Below are 27198 nucleotides of genomic sequence, written 5' to 3'. Positions count from 1 at the left end.
GCCGCGGAGCGGCTGGGCCCGTGAACCGTGGCCGCTGAGCCTGCGTGTCCGGAGCCTGTGCTCCACAACCGGAGAGGCCACAACAGTGAGAGGCCCGCGTACCGCAAAAAAAAAAAAAAAAAAAGAAAAAAAGTAGTTCCTTTTGAATCACCCAGTATTTCTTTGTAGTCATACCTTCATACCGCCTTAATTAGGACCATTTTATTATCAGCTAAATTAAGTAGAGCATAATATCAATTTTTAAAAATAAATTTATTTTATTATTATTTTTATTTTTGGCTGCACTGGGTCTTTGTTTTTGTCACGCGGGCTTCCTCTAGTGGCAAGCGGGGGCTGCTCTTCGTTGCAGTGCGTGAGCTTCTCATTGCGGTGGCTTCTCTTGTTGCGGAGCACGGGCTCTAGGCGCGCGGCCTTCAGTAGTTGTGGCACGCAGGATCAGTAGTTGCGGCTCGCGGGCTCTAGAGCACAGGGTCAGTAGAGGCACACGGGCTTAGTTGCTCCATGGCATGTGGGATCTTCCCGCACCAGGGCTCAAACCTGTGTCCCCTGAATTGGCAGGTGGATTCTTAACCACTACGCCGCCAGGGAAGCCTGAGCATAATATGAGTTATTTTGTAATAAAATCTTAGGAGGGTGCCAAGCAACAATTTTTTTTCATTTTTTCATTCAACTACAGATGATTTACAATATTGTGTTAGTTTCAGGTGTACAGCATAGTGGTTCAGTTTCACATACACACACACACACACACACACACACACACACACACACAATAAATCCTGGTTGTTTATCTATTTTAATTTAGTGGTGTGTATCTGTTAATGCCATACTCCAAACTTATCCACCTCCCCCCTTTCCCCTTTGGTAACCATAAATTTGATTTCTATGTCCCTTGCCCCTTTGGTAACCATAAGTTTGTTTTCTATGTCTGTGAGTCTGTTTCTGTTTTGTAAATAAGTTCATTTGTATTATTTTTTAGATTCCATGTGTAAGTGATGGCATGTAATATTTGTCTTTCTCTATTTGACTTCACTAGTATGATAATCTCTAGGTCCATCCATGTTGCTGCAAATAGCAATATTTCACTCTTTCTGGCTGAATAATATTCCATTGTTTATGTATACTACATCTTCTTTTTTTTTTTTTTTTTTTTTTTTTTGCAATACGTGGGCCTCGCACTGCTGTGACCTCTCCCGTTGTGGAGTACAGGCTCCAGATGCGCAGGCTCAGCGGCCATGGCTCACGGGCCCAGCCGCTCCGCGGCATGTGGGATCTTCCCGGACTGGGGCACGAACCCGTGTCCCCTGCATCGGCAGGTGGACTCTCAACCACTGCGCCACCAGCGAAGCCCCGAATCTTTTTTATCCATTGATCTGTTGCTTCCATGTCTTGGCTATTATAAATAGTGCTACTATGAACATTGGGGTGCATGTATCTTTTTGAATTAGAATTTTTGTCTTTTCCGGATATATGCCCAAGTGTGGGATTGCTGGATCATATGGTAACTTTATTTTTAGTTTTTTAAGGAACCTCCATCCAACAGTGTAGGAGGGTTCCCTTTTCTCCACACCCTCTCCAGCATTTATTATTTGTAGACTTTTTGATGATGGCCATTCTGATGGGTATGAGGTGATACCTCATTGTAGTTTTGATTTGCATTTCTCTGATAATTAGCATTGTTGAGCATCTTTTTGTGTTCCTGTTGGCCACCTGTATGCCTTCTTTGGAGAAATGTCTATTTAGGTCTTCCAAGCAGCAATTTTATATGCTTTAATTTGTATGTATGTGTATCAAGATGAATTATATGTATTCTCTAAGGTAGTTTTGCTTTATTTTTAAAACCAAGTTTCTTTGAAATCTTCTGGAATGGGTACCTGTTAGGTCTCATTTTGAAAAGTAGAATTTATTGAAGTCCTTTATAAAAGACTTTTATTAAAAAGTCTTTTATAAAGACTTTTATAAAAAGTATTTAAAGTATTTTTTTTTTTTAGTTAGTTTTGGCTGTGTTGGGTCTGAAAGGCTGCGCGTGGGCTTTATTTTTAGTTGCGGCAAGCAGGGGCTACTCTTCCTTGCATTGTGTGGGCTTCTCATTGCGGTGGCCTCTCTTGTTGTAGAGCATGAGCTCTAGGTGCGCGGGCTTCAGTAGCTGTGGCTCATGGGCTCTAGAGTGCATGCAGGCTCAGTAGTTGTGGCGCATGGAGCTGCATGTGGTTTCTTCCCGGACCAGGGCTCGAATCCATATCCCCTGCATTGGCAGGCGGATTCTCAACCACTGCACCACCAGGGAAGCCCTAAAGTATTTTTTAACCTCTTTTTTCTTTAACTGTTCCCAAGATTGATATTTTATATACCAGGAAATTCACCTCATTTAAATGTACAATTCAGTGATTTTTAGCAAAATTACAAAATTGTGCAAACATCACCACAATGTGGATTTACATTTCTACCTCCCCTAAAAAAGATCTCTAGTATCCATTGGTAGTCACTCCCCCTTTGTACCCCCAGTGAACCACTGATCTACCTTTTGTCTCTATAGATTTCCTTTTCTGGATATTTCATATAAATGGAATTCTACAGTATGTGGTCTTTTATGTCTGACTTCCTTTACTTAACATAAAATTTTGAGGTTCGTTCATGTTATTGCATGTATCAATTGTTTATTCCTTTTTATTGCTGAATAGTATTCCATTGTCCAGACATGCCATATTTTATTTATCCATTCACCATTTGATGGACATTTAGATTATTTCACTTTTTGACTATTATGAATAATACTGCTGTGAACATTCACATAAAAGGCTTTGAGTGGTGGACATGTGTTTTTATTTCTCTTGAATAGATAACTGGGAGAGGAAGTGCTAGGTCATATGGTAACTATATTCAAATTTTCAAGCAACTACCAAACTTGTCTATAGTGGCTATAATATTTTACATTTTCACCAGCAATGTATGAGGGTTTCAGTTCCACATCTTCCCCCAGCAATTGTTTTTGTCTTTTTACTGTAGCTGTTCTAGTGGGTATAAAGTGGTATCCCTCTGTAATTTTAATTTGCAATTTTTGATGTTGAGCATCTCCATGTGCCTGTTAAGCCATTTGTATATCCTCTTTGGTAAAATGTCTGTTCAAAGTCTTTTGCCCATTTTTTAGTTATCTTCTTACTGAGTTGTAAGAGTTCTTTATAAATACATATCTAAAGTCATGAGGATTTTTTTTTGTCTTGTAGAAGTTTTATATTTTGGGGTTTTACACCTGGGTCTCTGATCCATTTTGAGTTAATTTTTGTGCATGCTATGAGGTAATGGTTTAAATTCAACTTTTTTTTTTTTTAAAGTGAGAAAAGGACCTATTTCATTGGTCACTGCAGATTTTTTTTTTAAATTAATTAATTAATTAATTAATTTTTGGCTGTGTTGGGTCTTCGTTTCTGTGCGAGGGCTTTCTCTAGTTGCAGCAATCGGGGGCCGCTCTTCATCGCATTGTGTGGGCCTCTCACTATCGTGGCCTCTCTTGTTGCGGAGCACAGGCTCCAGATGTGCAGGCTCAGTAGTTGTGGCTCACGGGCCTAGTTGCTCCGCGGCATGTGGGATCTTCCCAGACCAGGGATTGAACCTGTGTCTCCTGCGTTGGCAGGAGGATTCTTAACCACTGTGCCACCAGGGAAACCCCTAAATTCAACTTTTATATGTGTTATATATTCAGTTGTCCAGCACAGTTTGTTGAAGACTGTCCTTTCCCCCATTGAAATTGCCTTGGCACCTTCATTGAAAATTAATTGACCATAAATGTAAGGGTTTATTTCTGGATATTTCAGGTCTATTTCATTGGTCTGTGTGGTTATCCTTATGCCAGTACCACACTGTCCTGGTGACTGTAGCTTTATGATATATTTAAAATCAGAAAGTATAAGTGAGTAAGCCCTGTACTTTTTCAAAATTATTTTGACTATTCTAATTCCTTTGTGTGTCCATATAAATTTAATAATCAGCTTGTCAATTTTTTGGGGAAAAAAAGCCTACTAGGAGTTTAATAGGGATTATGTTGAATCTGTGGCTGAATTGGGAGAGAATTTTTAACATTCTCTTAAGGAGAAAGATTGTATTAGGAAATTTTTAAAATCTGTAATAAAAAGAGAAGACAACTCAAGATAAAGATGTTCTGGTTTCCTTTAAAGATTATACCTTAATTTATTAGATTATGAACTTTTACAAGTAATTTACTATTTATTGAGTACTCACTGTATGTCAGATGATGGGCTGATTGCTCTGTGTTATCCCATTATTTAATCTTGGCTCGGCCCCTTAACTCTTTAAAGATAACCAGTTATAAGGAAGAAGATGCTACGTGAAAGGCAGTTGGGGGGAAGGTTGTTAACACTGATTGATTCTCTAGTGAAGATGTTCTTAGTCTAACATTGTCCTTAACAACATAAGGTAGCAAAGAGAATGCTCAGGTTTCTCACCCTCACTTTTATTCTCTTTGTTCCAGTTTTCTAAATCATCTCTAAATCTTTATACTATATGACATGTTTATAAGGGATTGTAAAATACTCTGCCAGTATATCTATTCCCTTGTAAGTGGACTACCTCACACATATGTATGAATGTAAATACAAAGTGAAAAAGGGAGCAGCTGTTTTGAAGGGTGATGCTGAGAACATGTGCTCCTCTGTGAGGTGTACAACAGTGAACTTGTGGTACAGATTTGGATAGTTGTGAGTAATTATTAATTGTAAGATGAAAGAGAATTGAATATATATTTTAAGGCACTGCTTCAAAAAAGTATCAAGAATTTTCATTGTGACAGGTGACAGTATTTCTAGTTTGGTGTTTTTCTCATCCTTTTAACGTCTGCATTTGCATTAGGAGGCAATGCCTAACAAGAACTTCATCATGGTCTTTCTGTAGACTGCTGTATTCTCTTCTTGTGTCTAGAAGGTCTGATTTCTCTTCATATTGATAGCAAGCAGGCAAAATAAAGGGAGAATGAATAGCATTTCATCTTTCACTACTTATCTCCATTCTGCAGCCGTGCAGTCGGAAACCCTTGTGCATGAAGACAGATTTGTTCTATGGCCTCGGAGTTGGGTGCCGGGGACGATGGCGGCTTCACTGAGCTGGCAAAGCCCCTCTATCTTCAGTACCTGGAGAGGGCCCTCCGGTTGGACCATTTCCTGCGACAAACATCAGCCATCTTCAACAGGAATATTTCTAGGTATGGTATCCCATATTCCCAATATAACGTTTCACCACATTTCTGATTCCCATCATTCCTGTAGATTTTATGGTTAAAGTATCTTTTATGGGTTTCGGGATGTTTGATTTTTTTTTTCCTTCTTTCTTTCAAATAAAATACAGTCAGCTTAATCAGAGGATCAATTTCTTCTGTAAAGTGTTCAGTCTGCTAACCATAAATTATAATATTTTGCTGGGTCGGCTGTTATTGTGGATTCACCATTCTTCAATTTATAGTGATGAAAGTGAAGATGGACTGGATGACAATAATCCTTTATTACCCCAATCTGGGGATCCCTTGATACAAGTTAAGGAAGAACCTCCAAATTCATTGCTTGGTGAGACTTCTGGAGCAAGTAGTTCTGGAATGTTAAACACATATTCATTGAATGGAGTTCTACAGTCAGGTCAGTGTGGTGTGAGATCCCTCTTTGGACTATCAGTTCTTTTGGGGCAAGTGTCCTTTCATTTTTTTATTCTTTATGTTTCTTTACACAGAAACAAAATCTGACAAAGGGAATTTATATAACTTCTCTAAGTTGAAGAAAAGCAGAAAGTGGCTAAAGGTAAGAGATAAGGCAGAATGTTTATAATTCAAATAACCTACTAAAATTACAAATAGAAGGAGAGGTTACTGACTAATTATGGCACATTGGCAGACATTTTCCTAGACATGAGTCTTTTATTCTGGGTGTGGTTGGGTTTTTTTTTTGTTTGTTTGTTTTTTGTGGTACGTGGGCCTCTAACTGTTGTGGCCTCTCCCGTTGCGGAGCACAGGCTCCGGACACGCAGGCTCAGCGGCCATGGCTCACGGGCCCAGCCGCTCCGCAGCATGTGGGATCTTCCCGGACCGGGGCACGAACCCGTGTCCCCTGCATCGGCAGGCGGACTCTCAACCACTGCGCCACCAGGGAAGCCCTGGGTGTGGTTTTTTAAGAGATTATAGAGAAAAATCTAGAGGACTCAACGAAGTTCATTTTAGCAAACGTTTTTGGGAATGAAGCCCTATACTGAGCAAGGGAGTACAGAAATATATCAGATAAGATCCTTGCTCTCACTGGCTTGTAATCAGGATTATTAATCTGTTTTTTTTTTATTAGTCACTGAGTAGTTCATTCATTCAACAGGTGTTGATTGGCACGTACTGCCTTGGGAGATACTATTGTAGATAGATAGAGTTCCTGCCCTGAGGAGCTTACATTCTAATGTAGGGAGGCAGTGAGTAAGCCTGTAAATAAGAAATAAATACAGTTTCTTTAAAGAGGTAACATTTCAACTGATTGCTGAATGATCAGAAGGAACTATGTGAAGGTTTAAGATAAGAGCATTTCAATCAGAAGGAACAATGGCAGAAGTCCTGAGAAAGGAAGCAACTTGGTATGTTTGGGGAAGAAAGGAGGTTGGTATAGCTGGAGTACAGTAAATGAGAGGATAGTAGAAACTGAGGTTATTAGCTGATCACGTTGGACCTTGTACACTATGTTACGGAATTTGTATTTTAACTCTTGTTACAGTGCTAAGCAGTTGGAGTGTTTGTAAGCAAGGCAGTGACAATCTCATTTATACTCTTACAAGATTACTGTCATTAGCTAGACTGAATTAAGGTTAGCATTTCTTTTATTGAAACTAATTATTTCTCTATTTTATACTTTTCTTATGAAGAGCTCAAAGTAATTTAAAGGTAGTCTATTATTTTTATCACCAGCCCCTTTAAAACGCTCATGTGGAAAAGGCCTGATTAGCTTCACATCAATGAGGTTTTAAACTGTTGGGAATGCAGTAACCTTATGCTTGGCCATCACATTTTAAAAAATTGAGATGTAATTCACATGCCATAAAATCTACCCTTTTAAAGTGTATAATTTAATAATTTTTAGTACTTTCATAAAGTTAATACAGCCATTACCACTATCTAATTCCAGAACATTTTCAACACTCCAGGAAGAAACTCTGTTCATTAACAGTCACCCTTTCTCTACTTTCCCCAGCCCTTGGGAGCCACTAACCTGTTTTCTGTCTCTGTGGATTTGCCTATCCTGGACATTTCATATAAATGAAAACATAAAATATGGCCTTTTATGTCTGGCTTCTTTTACTTAGCATAATGTTTTCAAGGTTCATTCGTGTTGTGGCACATGTCGGTACTACTTCCTTCATTTTAATGGCTGAATAATTCTTCGTTATCTGGATAATACCACATTTTGTTTATCCATTCATCAGTTAATGGATTTTGGGGTTGTTTCCCCTTTATTAGGCATCACAGCTTGTTTTCTGTATTATATCTTTATGCTCTATAGTAGCTTTTTAGGTTTTGTTTAGTTTTTTGCCTTGGTATTTGACATTTATTTAAATTACCTTATGTGTAGCGTATGTACTAAGTGAAATTTAGCCTTGTTGCTGTTGATAGCATTTCTCATGTTTTGGCGCTCTTTCATTCGTGACTACTAGGTTTAATTGGTACCTTTTTGTTTTTTAGATGAATTGGTAAAGAATAGTATAAGGGAAACTGGAATGACTATCCTCCAGCTGTTTTTGTCATTGTTTTGGGATCTGGAAAAAACCCTTGGATTATAAAAGGAATTGCTTCATATCAGAGGTTCCATTTCCATTTCCTCCCTTTTTCAGAGCATTCTGCTAAGTGATGAATCCAGTGAGGCAGATTCTCAGAGTGAAGACAATGATGAAGAAGAAGAAGAAGAAGAAGAAGAACTCAATCTCAGCAGAGAAGAACTTCATAATATGTTGCGACTGCACAAATATAAGAAACTTCACCAGAATAAGTATAGTAAAGACAAGGAGGTAAGGGTTTCAGGAGAAATCTCAGATTTTCATGCTGGGTATTTACCCTCTGGTTTATATTAATTGAAAATACATCATTTTAACTTTATATTTAGGTGGTGGTTGTGGTTGTTCTGATAATTGAAATATACTTCACATACCAAAAAAATTCAGCCTTTTAATGTACACAGTTCAGTTGGTCTTAGTATATTCATAGAGTTTGTAACTATCATCACTTTCTAATTTTGGAACATTTTCTCACCCCAAAAAGAAATTCATTTCTCTTAGCTCTTGCCCCTCATTCTCTTTCTTTCTTTTTTTTTTTTTTTTTAATTTTTTACATTTTTAAATTTTTTGCCGTGTGGCTTGCAGGATCTCAGTTCCCCTACCAGGGATTGAACCTGGGCCACAGCAGTGAACGTCTGGAATCCTAACCACTAGGCCAGCAGGGAACTCCCCCCCCTCATTCTCTTCATTCCCCTCAGCCCCAGACAGTCATCAGTCCACCATTTGTCTCTATAAATGTGCCTATTCTAGACCCTTCATACAAATGGAACAACATGTGTCCAGCTTCTCTCACTTAGCATAAGGTTTTCAGGGTTCATTCATGTTGTAGCATGTATTAGTACCTCATTCCATTTTATTACCAAATAATATTCCATTGTATGGACATAGTGCGTTTTACTTATCCATGCATCATTTGATGAACTAATTGGATTGCTTCTACTTTTTGGGTTTTATGGATTGTAGCTATGAATAGTGACTTGTTTCACTTTTTGGCTCGTATGAATAATGCTGCCCTGAAGATTTGTGTGCAGATTTTCGGTGTGGACAGGTATTTTTATTTCTCTTGGGTATATACCAAGGAAAAGAATTGCTGGGTCATATGATAAAACTATGCTTACCCTTTGGGGGAACTGTCAGGCTGTTTTCCAAAGCAGCTGCACCATTTAAAATTCTTGTGGTTGCTTTTTAATGCAGTTGTTCTTTGGAAGTGTTCCTATCTTGGAAAAACTCCCTTTCTTCACATACTAACATTAGATTGATGATAGTTTTATGTGGCAACTATTTGAATGGTGTTACAAACGCCTTCTGATTTTTGTCAGGAGTGTAGCACTTTGTACATAATGAGCAATAGAATATTTGAAGACCTAAAACATTCCAGCAATTAGTTAAGGTCCAAAGTCAGTTCATAAAGCTTTGAATAATATGCTAAAAGTTATAAACCTGTAGAAGTAATAAATAGTAAGATGTATGAAGATGTATGACTTTTGACTTAGACAAGGAGTTCCTTTTTAAAGTACAGTGCTAAGGCAGTTGGTGCTCAAAATACTTGGTCTTCTTAAAATTGAAGTAAAAGCCACATGTGGGAAAGTCCACAGATTTTAAGTTTACAGCTGTGTGAATGCTTTAACAGAGGACCTTGTAATAGTTCTCCATGTCACTCTTCTATCCTAGTTTCAGTCTTTGAACAACTCATTTGCCTGTAATTCAGGAAAGAGATTCTGCAGTGGACTATCTAATTTTATTTATCTTCGTATTTACCCGTTAGTAATAGGTCAGACAAAATTTGAGCTTTGGAGGTCAATTTGAATGAAATGTTTGAAAAGATTAAGTACTCTCTAGACAGAAAAAAAATAGATTATTCATATGTTAGAATTCTGGTAACAAAGACACTATGTATAATATTGTCAGACTCTTAGTGGGAAATGAAGAGAGAAGACTTCAGAGATTGAAGAATTGTCATGGCTGGGGACTATTCAAACTAAATATAAGGCTAAGAGCTGGGAAAGCAGGCATTAGAAACCTTAGTAAATCTGGGGACCTATCGGTAGTAGAAGTATGGTTTATTTCTTGTTGATGAATTGAAGAGGAGACCTTTCTGCAATGATAAATATGTGTCAGGACAAAGTAAATATTCTGGTGGAGAATCAGAATCATGAAGGTTTTTTTTTTTTGTTTATTTGTTTTTTTAAGTTATTTTCAACAACTTTCCATGTGCATAGCTAATGAACCCATTTTGTTCTGAAGTTAAGGAAATAATTCACTTTGATGTATTAAACGTTTATTGGTCTCTTTGTGGGAAGGATACTGTATGTAGGAATTATGTTTTTTCTCTGGATCAGCTTTCTTTAGTAAAGATAATTTGAAGGCTGTGCTGTAGGAAAGACAGGCCCTTCTAAACATCACTGTCTTTGCCTACTTCAGTTGCAGCAATACCAATACTACAGTGCAGGACTGCTCTCCACATATGACCCTTTCTATGAGCAGCAACGGCACCTTCTTGGACCCAAAAAAAAGAAATTCAAGGAAGAAAAGAAACTTAAAGGTGAGGATATTGACCTGCCTTCTACCTTTACTCATTCTTAGTTCCAGGTACGTTTGGGCTTTGAACATAATCCATGTAGTAGAAATTTGCTTTATCTGAAAAACCCTAGTCTCCCTTATCCGATTACTAGTTGTAAATAGTATTAAATTTATTTTGTATTTGGTTTATGATCTATTCTAGAATTATGAAGACATGAGAACTATAGATTCTTTGCCAGAGATTTAAGCCAATTAGGTTATTCCTTTTTTTCTTCTACATACTCTCCAAATATTGAAAATGTTCTGGGACAGAAAGAAGTTAGTTATACACAGGGAAGTATGTAGAGTCACCTGAAGTATTTGGAATAAGTTATCATTGTTGCTGTATGTAGTGATTTAAAATAGACACCTCCTGATGATCTTCTGTAGTGCTTGTTTGCACGTTTGCCAGGAAATGTGTTTTCCTCTCTGAGTTCCAAGCAGCTGGAAGTCAGGAAGGAAATAGGAAAGGAAAGTTTTAGACTATCTGTACCAGGCAGATTTTATTCCCCTAAAGGCATGAACTCTGTACAGAAACACTCTTTTCAGCCTTCTTCCCTTATTTCTTCCACATCCTCCTTGTTTATCTCAGTATTTTCTCATCCTTCCACCCTCCCTCTCAAACTAGATTTTTGTTTCATGTGCAGTTTTCTTTTCACAGGTCTCAGTGTCATATCAGTTAATGCATTTTTTTTCTTTCTCTGTTATTTTTCTTTAGTCACCTTACATTGCTACCAAGTAGAAAAGTTTCCTTCCTCTGATCATGACTTGAGCTCATGATACTTCATAAGCCTCCTTTCCTATTGTTGGGTTCAAAAGAAATACAGTTCTTAGGTTCTCTTCTATTTCTCTTTCATGTAAACAGAGGGAGTATCCAGTGTTCTTTTTTGAGGTAGTGTTAGCTTCTTCTTGGAATATTCATGGACCTGAATAGATAAAAGGAGAAACATTGCCAGTCTCAGTGGAATGAGAAAAGAACCTTGATTTTTCTTAAAGTGATGAGGTTGTTTTGTGACTTTCTCCTGTGGAAGGGAAGAAATGCAACCTTCTGAGAGTCTGTTTCCTTTGCAGCTAAGTTGAAAAAAGTGAAGAAAAAAAGGCGAAGGGATGAAGAACTTTCCTCTGAAGAATCCCCTCGTCGCCACCACCACCAGACCAAAGTCTTTGCCAAGTTCTCTCATGATGCACCTCCTCCTGGCACCAAGAAGAAGCACTTATCCATTGAGCAGCTCAATGCCCGTCGCAGGAAAGTATGGCTCAGCATTGTGAAAAAGGAACTACCAAAGGTAAGTGAGTGCCTCCAGATAGAATGTTTTCTCTGCCTGCCCTCCAAAGAGAAGCTGTGAGAGGTAGATACCTTCACACGGTTCAGAAAGAAAACTAATCTTTTGGAATTAGGAAAATCCTGAATACTACTCTCTTCAGTTAACTGATTTTCTAGAATTTTATCAAAATACATGAGATAATTGTTGTGTTATGCTCCTTGGCCAAACAAATGGAGGGAAACCTCTTTGAGGAATGCAGTTTTCTTACATAAAGAAATAGAGATTTGACAGCAAATTGATAGGTCATAATGCAGGAAATTAAAATAAAATGATGGACGTGTGTTTCTTAGACTTTATAAACATTTGGATGTTACTGAATAATCACAGGTATTAGAAGAAAATGTGAATGATTTAGGAAAAACATGTATAAGCATTCATTTTGCTCTTTTAATTTGCTTGAATGTTTTGATATACTAATTTCAAACTTAGAAGTTGCAGGAATAATGTCTGTATACCCTATTTATTTATTTATTTGTTTATTTATTTATTTATGGCTGTGTCGGGTCTTAGTTGCAGCATGCGGAATCTTTGTTGTGGTGCGCAGGCTCCTCTCTAGTTGTGGCGTGCAGGCTCCAGAGTGCGTGGGCTCTGTAGTTGCTGCACGCGGGCTCTCTAGTCGTGGTGTGTGGGCTTAGTTGCCCCGAGGCATGTGGTATCTTAGTTCCCTGACCAGGGATCGTACCAGCGTCCCTGCTTTGCAAGACCAGTTCTTAACCACTGGACCACCAAGTCCCCTTATACTGTTTACTTAGATTCACCAGTGGTTTGCATTTTACCCAGTTAATTGCTTCATTATAAATTGAGTGCAATCTTAATAGACATATGAACAGGATATTTTATGAATTTAGAGAAGATGATTCTAAACTCAATGTGGAAAAAGTCAGTATGCGAGAATTGCTAGGGAAACAGTAAAAAAAAGCCTTCCCAAACATTAAAACATACTATAAAATCTCTACAATTAGAACAGTATGGTACTGACACATGAATGGGCAGATAGATCAGTAGTACCTTTAATAAATGGTGTTGGGACAACTAGGTAGCCATTTTGTAAAAGATAAAATTAGGTCTGTATTTCACACATATACTCCAAATGGATTTGGCATCTCAGTGTAAAAAAAAGAAATCATACAAATATTAGAATAAAACGACTGCATTTCTATCTAACGTTTGTGTAGGAAAAGAGTTTCTAACTATGATTCAATATCCAGAGGTAATAAAAAAAATACTCTTAAATTTGGCCACATAAAAATAAATTTTTGCATGACAAAAGACAACTGACAGGGGCTTCCCTGGTGGCGCAGTGGTTGAGTCTGCCTGCCGATGCAGGGGACACGGGTTCGTGCCCCGGTCTGGGAAGATCCCACATGCCGCGGAGCGGCTGGGCCTGTGCACCATGGCTGCTGAGCCTGTGCGTCCGGAGCCTGTGCTCCGCAACGGGAGAGGCCACAACAGTGAGAGGCCCGCATACCGCAAAAAAAAAAAAAAAAAAGACAACTGACAAACCGGCAGATATTATTTTTTTTAATTTTTAATTTTTAAAATTTATTTTTGGCTGTGTTGGGTCTTTGCTGCTGCATGTGGGCTTTCTCTAGTTGCGGCGAGCGGGGGCTACTCTTTGTTGCGGTGTATGGGCTTCTCGTTTTGCAGAGCACAGGCTCTAGGTGTGCGGGCTTCAGTAGTTGTGGCACACAGGCTTAATTGCTCCGCTGCATGTGGGATTTTCCCGTACCAGGGCTTGAACCCATGTCCCCGGCATTGGCAGGCGTATTCTTAACCACTGCGCCACCAGGGAAGTCTGCATTATTTACATTGAATACTACAGTCAAAGGGCTGTTACCTCTAATAATATGGAAAGAACTATTAAAAATTGAGGGACAGGGACTTCCCTGGTGGTCCAGTGGGTAAGACTCTGTGCTCCCAATGCAGGGGACTTGGGTTCGATCCCTGGTCGGGGAACTAGATATGCCACACTTAAGAGTTCACATGCCGCAACTAAGAAGCCCACATGCTGCAACTAAAGATCCCACATGCCACAACTAAACATGCCACAACGAAGATCCTGCATGCCTCAACTAAGACCCAGTGCAGCCAAAATAAATAAATATTAAAAAAAAAAATGGAAGGACAAATGACCACAGATTCAGTAAACAAATGGGAAAATGTCAAGAATAGACAGTTAGCAAAGAAAGATATAAAAATGGCTCTAAAACATATTAAAAAGGTTCAAAGTCTCTCATAATTGGGGTAATACAAATTATAATAACACTTAGACACTATTTGTCACCTATCACACTGGCAAAAATTTAAAAATATGACAACACATTCTGTTAAGGAGCCTGTGGGGAAGCAGGTGCTCTCATAAATTACTGATAGGAATACAAATTAGGACTGTGTTGTGGGGTAAGTTGGCAACACCTAGCAATCTACAGATGCACTTACCTTTAAAATCAGCACTACCAGTTCTAGGAATCTACCTTAAAGCTAAAGCAACCATACACGAATACATGTAAACAAAGTTATTCATTGTAGCATTATGTGTAATTGCAAAATAACAGAAACAATCTAAATGTTCATACATGGGCCTTGAATTAAACGATGGTAGATCTATCCAGTGGATTATTATACTGCTGTTAAAAATAAAGAATGAAGAAGACCTCCCTGAACTGATTTGAAGTAATTTCGAGGACATACAGTTAAGTGAAAGAGGCAAAACACAAAAAAGTAAGTATACCCTTCATGTAAGAATAAAGGGAATACAAGAAAGTACACAAATATCTGCTAATTCATTCAAAAGAAATTCAAGAAGGATGAAGCAGAAATTAAAGTGATTGATTCCTTATAGAGGGCAAGTGGGAAAAGGGTGGAAAGGAGGGAAGGAATGGGAACAGGGTAGCAAGGATGAGGAGGAAGGAGTCTTTGAGTATATTTTGTATGAGGCTGACTTTTAGAACCATAGTAATGTTTCACAGATTTCTGATATACTTCCAGTATTAAACCAACCAGGATGTGGGTGGAGAGGGAGGTTGGGGGGATGTGTGGTCAAAATGGAATAAAAGTAGGAACAAATGAACTTAACTGTATTAGAAATGAGTAACATGATCAAGTTGCAGGGAGTGGGGAAGAAAGAACTCATCTAAGTAACTGAGGAGAACATTATTTTGATTGGATATGTAAGGCTAAAGACTGATGGAACTATGCGTAAATGCCATGATTGACATAGTAAAAGTGTTTCTCATAGGGTAATGAATAGGTTAGCAATTTTGAAACTACTTTATGTGTATACTAGGATTGAACAAATAAGTAAATATATTGTAGATGAGCCAGTTTCTCACTGCTGGAGAAAGAAGTTATAAGTAAGGAGAAGGGGAAAGCTAAAATGAAGCCCATGAAGTTTGACTGGGATCAGAGGTATCAGTATAAATTCATGGTTTCATATATATATACACACATACAGATAGATAACTGAAATATACTTGGGTGTGTATGCATGGATTAGCATGCATATTTATATTTTTTCTGGTTCTGTTTGCTGAGAGGGCCTAGAAGCAGTGACACCCCAGTAACAATGAAGATACCTGGCAACCAGGTCGTGATTTCTTACTTATTTATTTGTTTTTGGTTGTGTTGCATCTTCGTTGCTGCGAGCGGGCTTTCTCTAGTTGCGGAGAGCGGGGGCTACTCCTCGTCGCGGTGCGTGGGCTTCTCATTGTAGTGGCTTCTCTTGTCACGGAGCACGGGCTCTAGGTGCGCGGGCTTCAGTAGTTGTGGCACACGGGTTTAGTTGCTCTGTGGCATGTGGGATCTTCCCAGACCAGGGATCGAACCCATGTCACCTGCATTGGCAGGCGGATTTTTAACCACTGCACCACCAGGGAAGTCCCTGGGTCTTGATTTCTAAACAACTTTTATTCTCTAATAAGAGGAACCAAGGCTCCTTGAAGAAGTACCTTATTCCAGAACTCAGCAGGGAAAATACAAAATGAACCTTGGGGAATTTTCTGGCGGTCCAGTGGTTAGGACTTTGTACTTTCACTGCCGGGGCCCGGGTTCAACCCCTGGTCAGGGAACTAAGATCCCGCAAGCCGTGCAGGGCAGCCAAAGACAAAATGAAAAACATTTTTAAGTGGTGCCAGAAAGTAAAGAAGTTCTGAAGAAAGATTGGGGGGAGGTGGGGCTTGTCAAAAGAGCACAGGAGGCAACCTGAAGGAGCGACTCATGGCGAAATTTAGAATAATTTGAGCAACAAAATAAATAAGAATAATACTGGATTTTGACCCATAGAATAAAAGAAATATTTGTCAGTCCATACTGTTATAAGTAAATACTTGAATAGACAAAGTGTAGAAGGAACAACTCTTCCTTTCAGTAGGAATTCCAATTAGAAAGTGTAGAAGGAAATAAAATTATCTTTATGCAAATACCACAGTAATAATTGTTGCAGACTACATCCATTTATGAATGCTAAAATTAGAGGGCAAAAGGTAGAGGAGAAACAGAAGTTGCATAGCTTCAAAACTGGCAGAGTGGACCTTAACCAAATGATCAAAGTAAACATCACTAGTAATATAAATTTTGATATCATGAACTCCTTGATGTGATGCACTGAGAGGAGCACATCATCAAAACATCATTTCTCTGGTATTCTTGCCATAGTAAATGATGTCATTCCCATCATGAGGAGACAGCGGAAAACCACACATTTTGGGACACTTTACAGAATAACTGATTGGTGCTTTTCAAAAGTGTCAAGGACATGAAAGAGAAGGATTGAGGAAATGTTACATACAGGAAGAGATTAAGGAGAAGAACAACTAAATGAACGCATTGTGAGATCCTGTGTAGGATCCTGGAACAGTGAAAGGATATTAGTGGAAAAGTTGTTGACATTCAAATAAGATCTATATATAATTTGGTTAATACTTTACTGGTGTTAATTTCCTTGCTTTTTTTTTTTTTTTAAATTCGTAAGTGTCAAGAGGCATCACTTTTTATTTATTATTTTTTAAAGGGAACTTTAATTTATTTTTGACTGCATTGGCTCTTTGTTGCTGCATGGGCTTTCTTTAGTTGTGGTGAGTGGGGGCTACTCTGTTGAAGTGCGTGGGCTTCTCATTGCGGTAGATTCTCTTGTGGCAGAGCATGGACTCTAGGCACATGGGCTTCAGTAGTTATGGCATGCGAGCTTCAGTAGATGTGGCTCACGGGCTTCAGTAGTTGTGGCTCATGGGCTCTAAAGGGCAGTTAATTTCCTTTCTTAATAATTGCACTATGGTTATATAAGTTGCTAAAATTAGGGAAAGCGTGGGTGGGAAGTAGTAAGGGAACTCTACTATTTTTTGCATGTTTTCCATAACTCTAAAGTTAGTTCAGTTTCCTCACACCGTATACAAAAATAAACTCAAACTGGATTCAAGACCTGAGAAGATCTGATAAGATCTGAAACCATGAAACTCCTGGAAGAAAACATAGGCAGAACCACCTTTGACATAAGTTGTAGCAGTATTTCTTTGGATCTGTTTCTTGAGGCAAAAGAAGAAATAAAAGCAAAAGTAAACAAATGGGACCTAGTTAAATGTAAAAGGTTTTGGCCAGCAAGGAAAACCATTGACAGAACAAAAAGATAATGTATAGAATGAGAGAAAATATTTGCAAACGGTATGACTGGCAAAGGATTAATATCCGAAATATATAAACAGCTCATACAACTCAGTATCAAAAAAGCAACCTAATCAGAAAATGGCCAGAAGACTTGAATAGACACTTTTCCAAAGAAGTCATGTAGATGGTTAACAGGTACATGAAAAGATACTCAACATTGCTAATCATCAGAGAAATGCAAATCAAAACAAAAATGAGATATCACCTCACATCTGTCAGAATGGCTGTTAATCAAAAGGACCACAAATAACAAATGTTGGAGAGGATGTGGGGAAGAAGGAACCCTAGCACACTGTTGGTGGGAATGTAAATTGGTATGGAGGTCCCTTAGAAAACTGAAAATAGAACGGTAGTTCCAACTAGAGAAAGCCCGTGCACAGCAACAAAGACCCAGCACAGCCAAAAAATAGATAAATAAATAAATTAACTAAAAATTTAAAAAAAGAAAAAATATGGCAAGAATAATGCAAGGAACTGCCATGTGTCTTTTACTTGTATTTAGCACCTGTTTGCCTCATTTTCTTTTGCCATATAAATGCATACTTTTTTCCTCACTCACTTTAAGGGTTAGTTTGAGATTTTGTGCTAAATTTACTCCTAATAATTGTGTGTTTCCGAAGAAAAAGGAAATCATCTAGTGCATAACCACAGTGCAGTATTAAAAATTATTATCTGACCCATAGGTTTTCATATTTCATCACTTGTTTCAATAATGTCCTTTATAGCACTTTCCCCATCCCTGAATCAATCTAGGACTATATGTTGCATTTAATTGTCATGTCTCATTAATCTCCTTTATTCTGAAACAATTCCTTAGCCTTCCTCTTTCCTGACATTGTTATTTTGAAGAGTATATAATTTTGTAGAATATTTTTGAATTTGGGTTTGTGTGATGTTTCCTTGGGATTAGATTTGAATTATGCATTTTTGGCAATATTACTAGAGAGTGATATGTTCTTGACATACCTCATCAGGAGGCACTTGACACATCTGTCCCTATATTGTGATACTAGCTTTGATCCCTTAGTATGATGGTGCCTCTGCATTGTGCAATTACTTCCCCTCCCTCCATTGCAATTATATTTCTGGAGAGAGAGTATATGTTTGAGCATTCTTTTTTTTTAATTGAGATATAGTTGATTTATAATATTAGTTTCAGGTGTGCAGCATAGTGATTCAAAATTTTTATACATTATACTCCATTTAAAGTTATTATAAAATATTGGCTAAGTTCTCTGTGCTATACAATATATCCTTGTTGCTTATTTATTTATTTATTTTTTATTTTATTTTTTATACATAGTAGTTTGTACCTGTTAATCCCATACCTCTATCTTGTTCCCTCTCTTCCCTCTTCCCGCTAGTAACCACTCGTTTATTCTCTATATCTATGAGACAGTTTCTGGTTTGTTATATTCGTTTGTTTTATTTCTTAGATTCTACATGTAAGTGATAACATACAGTATTTGTCTTTCTCTGACTTATTTCACTAAGCATAATACCCTCTAGGTCCATCCATGTTGTTGCAAACGGCAGAATTTCATTCTTTTTTATGGCTGAGTAATATTACGGTGTGTGTGTGTGTGTGTGTGTGTGTGTGTGTGTGTGTGTGTGTGTGTGTGTGTGTGTGTGTGTGTGTGTGTGTGTGTGTGTATCACATCTTCTTTATTCATTCATCTGTTGTTGGACCCTTAGGTTGCTTCCATATCTTGGCTATTGTAAATAGTGCTACTATGAACATTGGGGTGCGTGTATCTTTTTGACTTAGTGTTTTCGTTTTCTTTGGATGTATACCCAGGGGTGGAATTGCTGGGCGATATGGTAGTTCTGTTTTTAGTTTTTTGAGGGCCCTCCATACTGTTTTCCATAGTGGCTGTACCAATTTACATTCCCACCAGCAGTGTGCTAGGGTTCCCTTTTTCCATATCCTCTCCAACATTTATTTGTGGTCCTCTTGATGGTAGCCATTCTGACAGGTATGAGGTGATATCTCATTTTTATTTTGACTGAATTTCTATGATAATTAGTGATGTTGAGCACCTTTGCATGTGCCTGTTGACTTTGTATGAACATTCGTGATGGGAAAAGTTACAGAAAAACTTGTTTCATACTTGAAGAGGCTTCAGATGATGCCCTCTGATGATAAGGAATTCAGTGGGAATATTTGAGATTTTTATCTTTAAAGTGGCAATAGTTGCTTTAGAATTAGAGAAAGTTTTTATTAAAAGCCCTAAAAATTCCCTCAGTCAGACAGTCTGAGGTGGGATTATTATCGAAATGGCTTTCAGGCCCTTTGTATAACTTCGCACCCATTGTTTCTTTACAGTCTGGGGGAGATCTCTTTAATAGTCAGAGAGCCACTCAGCTCTGCCTCTTCTTTCCCACATCAAATAAATGGACCATCATGGTTAAAATCAGGTTTCTTTATTGAAGCTAGTTTTTTTTTAACTGAAGTGGTAGACATAATAAGCAGCTTGGGACTTGGTTGTGGGCTGCTGAGTCATATTGTGTTAGGTCTGCCTTGGAATTTTTGTTGAAGAAAATGAGGTCAAGTGGTGGTAAAAATTGAATAATAGTGGCAGTGGGTTTGCCTTGGCTGGAGGTAGGGCTAGAATCACAAACTAAGAAGCTAGTTTACCTTTCTCCTAATGATTTTTGTATCTGAGTGCCCTGCTGTCTCAGCTTCTTTGCATATTGGCCCTAGAAAGCAGTGTTCTAAATCAGGGTGGTGCTAGGATTAGGGTATGTTGTTACATTTTCCTAGTTCACTTCAAGCCTTAAATATAGCTTAAATTCTTTCCAGAAGGATACAGAAGACTCAATTTAAGGCAGATACAACACCAGTTTATTTTTTTTAATGAGGCTTTAGGAGCTTTATGTGTGGTTCTGAGTTGGTACATTTGGGTGACTCTTAGAAGTAATGTATTTTATTTTAATTGAAAGAAGTAATGTATTTTGACTACGCTTGGTTTGGCATTTTATTTTTTAATCTTTGAGGAGATCAGTAAAGTACGGTGCCAGTCTACACAATTGTATTTCAAAAAAGAATCCTAAATGAATTATTGTTTTTAACTATTTTAGGCCAACAAGCAGAAAGCTTCAGCTCGTAACCTGTTTCTCACCAATAGCCGCAAGGTACGATTATATTTCCCATTTTATGTTTTGCTGGAATGTGTTCTTATTATTTAGATCTATGGTTGCTGCTCTTGTCTCTTGTGACCTGTTGATACTTAATCTAATAGTACTTAAGAGAGTTTCTAAATGTTCTCAATCTATTTTCTTTTAACATCTTTATTGGAGTATAATTGCTTTACAATGTTGTTTCAGCTTCTGCAGTATAACAAAGTGAATCAGCTCTATGTATACATATATCCCCATATCTCCTCCCTCTTGCGTCTCCTCCCACCCTCCTTAGCCCACCCCCTAGGTGGTCACAAAGCACCGAACTGATTTCCCTGTGCGATGCGGCTGCTTCCCACTAGCTATCTATTTTATGTTTGGTAGTGTATATATGTCAGTGCTACTCTCTCACTTCGTCCTGGCTTACCCTTCCCCCACCCCGTGTCCTCAAGTCCATTCTCTACGTCTGTGTCTTTTTCTTTTTTTAAAAAAAATCTTTATTAGAGTATAATTGCTTTACAATGGTGTGTCAGCTTCTGCTTTATAACAAAGTGAATCAGGTATACATATACACATGTCCCCATATCTCTTCCCTCTTGCATCTCCCTCCCTCACACCCTCGCTATCCCACCTCTCTAGGTGGTGACGTCTGCGTCTTTATCCCTGTCCTGCCCCTAGGTTCGTTAGAACCTTTTTTTTTAGATTCCATATATATGTGTTAGCATACGGTATTTGTTTTTCTCTTTCTGACTTACTTCACTCTGTATGACAGGCTCTAGGTCCATCCACCTCACTACAAATAACTCAGTTCCATTTCTTTTTCAATCTATTTTAAAAATAAAATTGCTCTTCCTCGCATTTCTGGTTTTCAAATTTTGGGGGGTAAGACCATAGCCAACTGCTAATTCCTTGGGCAAATCATGCCGTCATCCTGTGCTCAGTCTCTTCATCTAAGAAATGATGGTATTAATACTTCCCCTTAGAGGGAATTAATGCAACTTTCTTTGGGTATTGTGAGAATTAGATGAGGTAACCTTACTAGTTGTGTTTCCCTGGGCTAGTCACTCATCCTCATCTATATATAAAATATCAACTTCACAGTGTTTTTGTGGAGAATGAATTAGTTTAATATATGTTAAGCTTAGAATGGTGCCTAGCATATAATAAACACTGACAGCTATTATTATTATTATTATTATTAAAAAATTTTTTTTGGCCATGCCACACGGCTTGTGGGATTTTAGTTCCCCAACCAAGGATTGAACCCCCGGGCCCTTAGCAGTGAGTGTGCAGAGCCCTAACCACTAGACTGCCAGGGAATTCCCGAAAGCTTTTATTATTAATGTGTATGATAATATTTCAAAACTTCCCAGAACATCTTAGGTTATTATACTTTTTTTTCATCTTCTAAGGCAATGTATCTGTAGATTTCTCATCCCTGATATTACTTTGTGGTCTGGGACTGGCTCATAGGACTGTATAGAGACGTTAATCAGATTAGGGAGAAAGAGATGTGGCCATAGGAGGACTATATGCCCTGAACAGGTTGAGGGATGTTGTGGTTTAGAGTCCAGGGAGAAGTGGCCCTGGTGTTGGTCCTCCTCCAATGTGATAACATTGTTGTCACTTGCAGCTCGCCCACCAATGCATGAAGGAGGTGCGTCGAGCTGCCTTGCAGGCCCAGAAAAACTGTAAGGAGACCTTACCTCGTGCTCGCCGCCTCACCAAGGAAATGCTTCTGTACTGGAAGAAGTATGAGAAGGTGGAGAAGGAACACCGCAAACGTGCAGAGAAGGAAGCCTTGGAGCAGCGAAAGTTGGATGAAGAAATGCGGGAGGTAGGGCAATAGCATGAAATTTTGAAAACCATAATTGCTGCAGCCATATTAAGAGATTGGTTAGCATTTCATAAGTTATAAATCTAACTAATGAAATGGTTGAAAACATATTTTAAGACATAACTTGATTTTAGTCCAGTAAATCAGTTCTGTTTTTATTCTTTTAGTAAGGCCCTCTCCCTGGCCTTCACCCCTCTTCTGTGCTCACTTCCTCCCTTCTTTTTTTTTTTTTTTTAATTTTATTTATTTTTGGCTGTGTTGGGTCTTCGTTGCTGAACGTGGCCTTTCTCTAGTTGCGGCAAGTGGGGGCCACTCTTCGTTGCGGTGTGTGGGCTTCTCATTGCAGTGGCTTCTCTTGTTGCAGAGCACGGGCTCTAGGCGTGCAAGCTTCAGTAGTTGTGACACACGGGCTTTGTTGCTCCGCGGCATGTGGGATCTTCCCAGACCAGGACTTGAACGTGTGTCCCCTGCGTTGGCAGGCGGATTCGTAACCACTGCGCCACCAGGGAAGTCCCCGTTTCCTCTATTCTTTGTAGCCTTATTCTTTTGAATATTTCTGGAGGACACCCTTCCCCAGCCTTCCCCCACAAAAAAAGAAAAGGAATGAAAGAAAAAGAAAACAGCTTAGAGCTTATCTGGGCTTGGTTCCAGATGCTGGCTGTAATTTCGATTTGTTGGAAGATGAGGGCTGGTTGCCAAATTTAGGGCCAGATAGGGACAATGGACAACTAGCTCAGTTTTCTGAGACACCTCCCCCCTCCCCACCTGCTGCCGCCTACTTTTCTGTTTTAACTTGCAGTCAGTTCTCTTGCTAAGCTTGGTATCAGCTGAGAGTATTATTCAGGGAAGCAAGAGGAGAGATTAAGAGGACAGAGTTATTATGTTGCCATTGGTAAGCCCATTGGGATGAGTGGAAGGACAGTTGAGGTCTGGAGGAGGAAGGGAATCAGGATTGAATGTTTTCTTTCGGGTATAGGTAGTACTCCTGTCAAAGCAGAGCCGTGGAGACTCTTTGGAGTTCTCTTCCCTCCTGTCTCATGCCTTTGAGGGGGAATATGGATTTTGCCCAGTTCTCTTAAGTCCCTGGGTGACTTGTTTCTTTGCCTGGAAGATAAACATATTATTGAGTTAGTAAACTTTTGATGCTAATGGAAATATTTGCTCACTGAGTTTAGAGGCATTTGAGTTAGTCACAGATCTTGAAGTTTTGAAACTGACTTGGCTTATGATCTAGGTTTGTGAGACATTCTCTCAGTTATGTTGATAGCTAACTGATGAGGCTTTCATCTGTGATTATGTTGACTTATGTGTCTTTTTCTTTGAATTTTTGAATTAAGACATTTTTTTTTTTTTTTTTTTTTTTTTGCGGTACGCGGGCCTGTCACTGTCGTGGCCTCTCCTGTTGCAGAGCACAGGCTCCGGACGTGCAGGCCCAGCGGCCATGGCCCACGGGCCCAGCCGCTCCGCGGCACGTGGGATCCTCCCGGACCGGGGCACGAACCCATGTCCCCTGCATCGGCAGGCGGACCCCCAACCACTGCGCCACCAGGGAAGCCCCGAATTAAGACATTTTTGATGTATCCTTGTTCCCTTAATTTGCCTTCTTCATTTAGGCACATAGTAGTTGACTTCCTTAAAGTTAAAGAAAATGTTACTTTTTATGGTTTAATTTAGAAAGGTTTTCTTTTAATTTTTGGCTGCACTGTGCCTCTTGCGGGGTCTTAGTTTCCCCACCAGGGAATGAACCCGTGCCCCCTGCAGTGGAAGCACGGAGTCTCAACCACTGGACCACCAGGGAAGTTCCTAGAAAGGTTTTCTTGACAGTACTTTAGCTTTAGAACATGAACATCTGTATCCTTTATGAAAATAAATCAGTTTTCTCTCAAACTCTCAGATTTTTTTTTCTAATCTGAATTTGGCTAAAGTGTTATAAAACCTTAAGGAGAAAGTCTAGTTTTGCGTAGCATACTTTGGGACTTATGTCCTTCCTGGCCATGTTCCTTATTTTATTGTTGTTTTTCTCTTGGGGAGGTGGATCAAGGATAAATCAAGTATACTTCATATGAATTTTATTATAAAATAGTTCATGCAGAATAATGATTCTTTGATTTGGTATTTATTGTATATGCTGTATTTCATATAATTCAGTCTTTTGAATCATTTGCTTACTCATTTTATTGTTTATCTTGAAGAATTATTTTTACTGACAATGATTATTTTTCTTACTAGGTTATTTCAGAGGCACTTTGAATTTAGCTTTCTCATATTTTAAAAAAAGGTATATGTGCTTGTGATTTTGTATTTGGTCTATATTCATGTTTTATAGCTATCATTATCACAGGTGAACAGTAGGCTGTTTTGGGGAGCATTTTCTTTTTTCATGGGCTTCTTATTCTCATATACCTCCTTCATTGACTTTCAGAATAATTTATAGCTCTTCGTCATTTATTTTGCCTTTCGGTGTTAGAGAAGATTTTTGGACACATTTATGTTTTTAAAAATAATAAAGCTGTACACGTGTATTTATCACCCAAGTTATTAAGTAAAGCATGTTGTTTGAATTTAGTTGGTATCTCAGTGCCATTAAAGAAAAGTAATACAGTAAAGAAATAAGCATTTTAGACAGAAGCCTAGTGGAAAAAAGATTTTATTTTGTAAAGGAGAGCAAAACATAGGTTATTATTAGGCTATAAATGAAGATTATTCCTTGCGTTTAGTACCACTGACTTAGTTATAATAAAATTTGTTCATTAACAATTTTTACCTTTCTAAAGGTAAATACTTTGTAAAGGAATTGTTTGCAAACTATGTATAGTGAATTCTGTTGACTACCCTTGTATGTGATTGGTGATTTGACTCTTTTCACTTTCATCTTTTTTCCCCTTTAGGCCAAGAGGCAGCAGCGAAAACTGAACTTCCTCATCACCCAGACAGAGTTGTATGCCCATTTCATGAGTCGCAAACGAGACATGGGTCACGATGGGATCCAGGAAGAAATCTTAAGGAAACTGGAAGATAGTTCTACACAGAGACAAATTGACATTGGTGGAGGGGTGGTAGTTAACATCACACAGGAGGATTATGGTGAGTCCTGAATCAGGAATGGGAGGAAGGAGGTACCCAAAATTTTTTCATATCTCAGGTTATACTCATTAATTCTTGCACGTTTTGTCTTGATCAATAGGTAATATTGATCAAAAGGGGGATTTATTTTATTGGAGTAGGGGAAGTGTGAATGTTTGTATAAAATAAGCATATAAAAAACTTTTATTAAAGAATTTGAAAAAGAAAGGGTGTGGTTATATGATCTTGCAAATTTGGGAATATTTTGTGTGTTGATTTGTTCGTAGAAATAAAAGATATTGTATCAGAAGAATTCAGTGAACATATCTAATTAGAGAAAATCATCTCTCACATAACAGGATTCTTGGTGATGTGAGTAAAGCATGAGAAGAGACTGTTTTGGTATTTTTGTGACCACACAGAGAGGGAGGAATTGGGGTAAAGTTTGAGAGGAAGTTCGCAGAGAATAGTGGTCAAGATCATGTTGAGTAAGAATAAGAGAAAATGAGAGTGCTTCAGATTATGTTGGGATTTACACAGTCTCTGTTTCTTCTTTTGGAATCACCTGGTGTAAATATATTACAATTTTGAATCCTCATTGTCTTGCTTTTCCCGGCATCGGCATTGCTTCGTGCAAGAAACGCAGGATTGGGAGACTGGGGCTCAGTCTCCTGGTGGCTTTTGTGAGGTGGCTTTTGTGAGCTGGCTTTGGCTCCTAGAGACCATGGCAGCCCTCTGCCTCCATTGCCACTTCCAAGTCCTTACCTCTGTCAAGTAATTTGAGCCTTTCTTCTCCCTCACCCTCTGTGAACTTAGGGATAAATAGAATGTGGGCGTCAGGGATCCACATATGCTAGTATAAATTGCATCCTTAAAGGAGATCAGTTAATGAGGTGTTATGATGTACACGTTTCCCTTTTCAGATAGTAACCATTTCAAAGCCCAGGCCCTGAAGAATGCTGAAAATGCTTACCATATTCATCAGGCGCGGGTGAGTCTTAAAAATGAAATGTTGGGCCCTGGAAATACAACTTTTTACTTAGGTGGTCTTCCTTTAATCTTAATCATATTTTCAGTTAAAAACATTAATGGATGTGTACATGTGTATGTGACTGCATTGGGGGTGTGTGTGTCTCTATTTACTTTAGAGTAATAGAGGAATACCTGAGGAAAGATGGGAAACGAGCATTCACTTGTCTGAGCTTTAAGAATGTGTTGATTGACGCTAAGACAGTTTGTCTATTTTTTTTCTTCTGTCCTTCCTGGTGATCATGGGTAATATAGAATGAAGTGGATCATGGTTGTTTAGTGAAAAAGTCCACACTGTTGCATGTTAAGAAAGTTATATCATGTATTAAAACTGCTAAGTTAGCACCTTCTTTTACTTTAGTAATAACTTGCTTGTTCATGATATAGTGACATTTAATGAAATCAGAAAGAAACTGCAGTTAGATCAAATTAAGTAAGGAAAATACAGTTTAATATACTGCATAGGAGCCCCTGTGTAACTTTGACAGGGTCCAAATCAAGGATAGAGACAAACTCAACCTATTCCTCACCAACCCCAACCAATCAAACAGGTTTTATATCAAATCTTAGTAAATTCATTGATGAAGCAAGTAATTGTGTAATATGGCTTACTGCCTATCAGAAATGTATTCTCAATATAATTGTTAAAATAATTTTAAAATATTAGTAATATACTTTACGCTTGACCCTTGAGTAACTCTGGGAGTTAGGGGTGCCGACCCACCCTGCAGTCAAAAATCTTTGTATAACTTTACAGTCAGCCCTCCATACCTATGGATCCACATCCACATATCCAACCAACCACAGGAT

At 38.5% G+C, this 27198-nt stretch overlaps 1 protein-coding gene across 2 annotated transcripts in view; it reads left to right on the top strand.

Moving 5' to 3' along the window:
- Window positions 1-5069: 5069 nt before the first annotated feature.
- Window positions 5070-27198, top strand: part of INO80 (INO80 complex ATPase subunit) — a gene marked incomplete at its 5' end in the record, with an annotated part of 102910 nt that continues 80781 nt past the window's right edge. For both annotated transcript variants that reach the window (XM_082648866.1, XM_082648865.1), the window contains 10 exons: window positions 5070-5212; window positions 5470-5639; window positions 5731-5798; window positions 7858-8031; window positions 10219-10339; window positions 11428-11642; window positions 20421-20474; window positions 22093-22296; window positions 25185-25380; window positions 26283-26350. In XM_082648866.1, coding sequence (XP_082504992.1) covers window positions 5070-5212; window positions 5470-5639; window positions 5731-5798; window positions 7858-8031; window positions 10219-10339; window positions 11428-11642; window positions 20421-20474; window positions 22093-22296; window positions 25185-25380; window positions 26283-26350 — 1413 coding nt within the window. The remainder of the gene's footprint in view (window positions 5213-5469; window positions 5640-5730; window positions 5799-7857; window positions 8032-10218; window positions 10340-11427; window positions 11643-20420; window positions 20475-22092; window positions 22297-25184; window positions 25381-26282; window positions 26351-27198) is intronic.

Source organism: Grampus griseus (assembly GCF_964374135.1).
Source record: "Grampus griseus genome assembly, chromosome: 2".
Taxonomy (NCBI): Eukaryota; Metazoa; Chordata; class Mammalia; order Artiodactyla; family Delphinidae; genus Grampus; species Grampus griseus.
The sequence above is the reverse complement of the archived record's forward strand: the minus strand, read 5'-3'. Positions and strand labels throughout refer to the sequence as shown.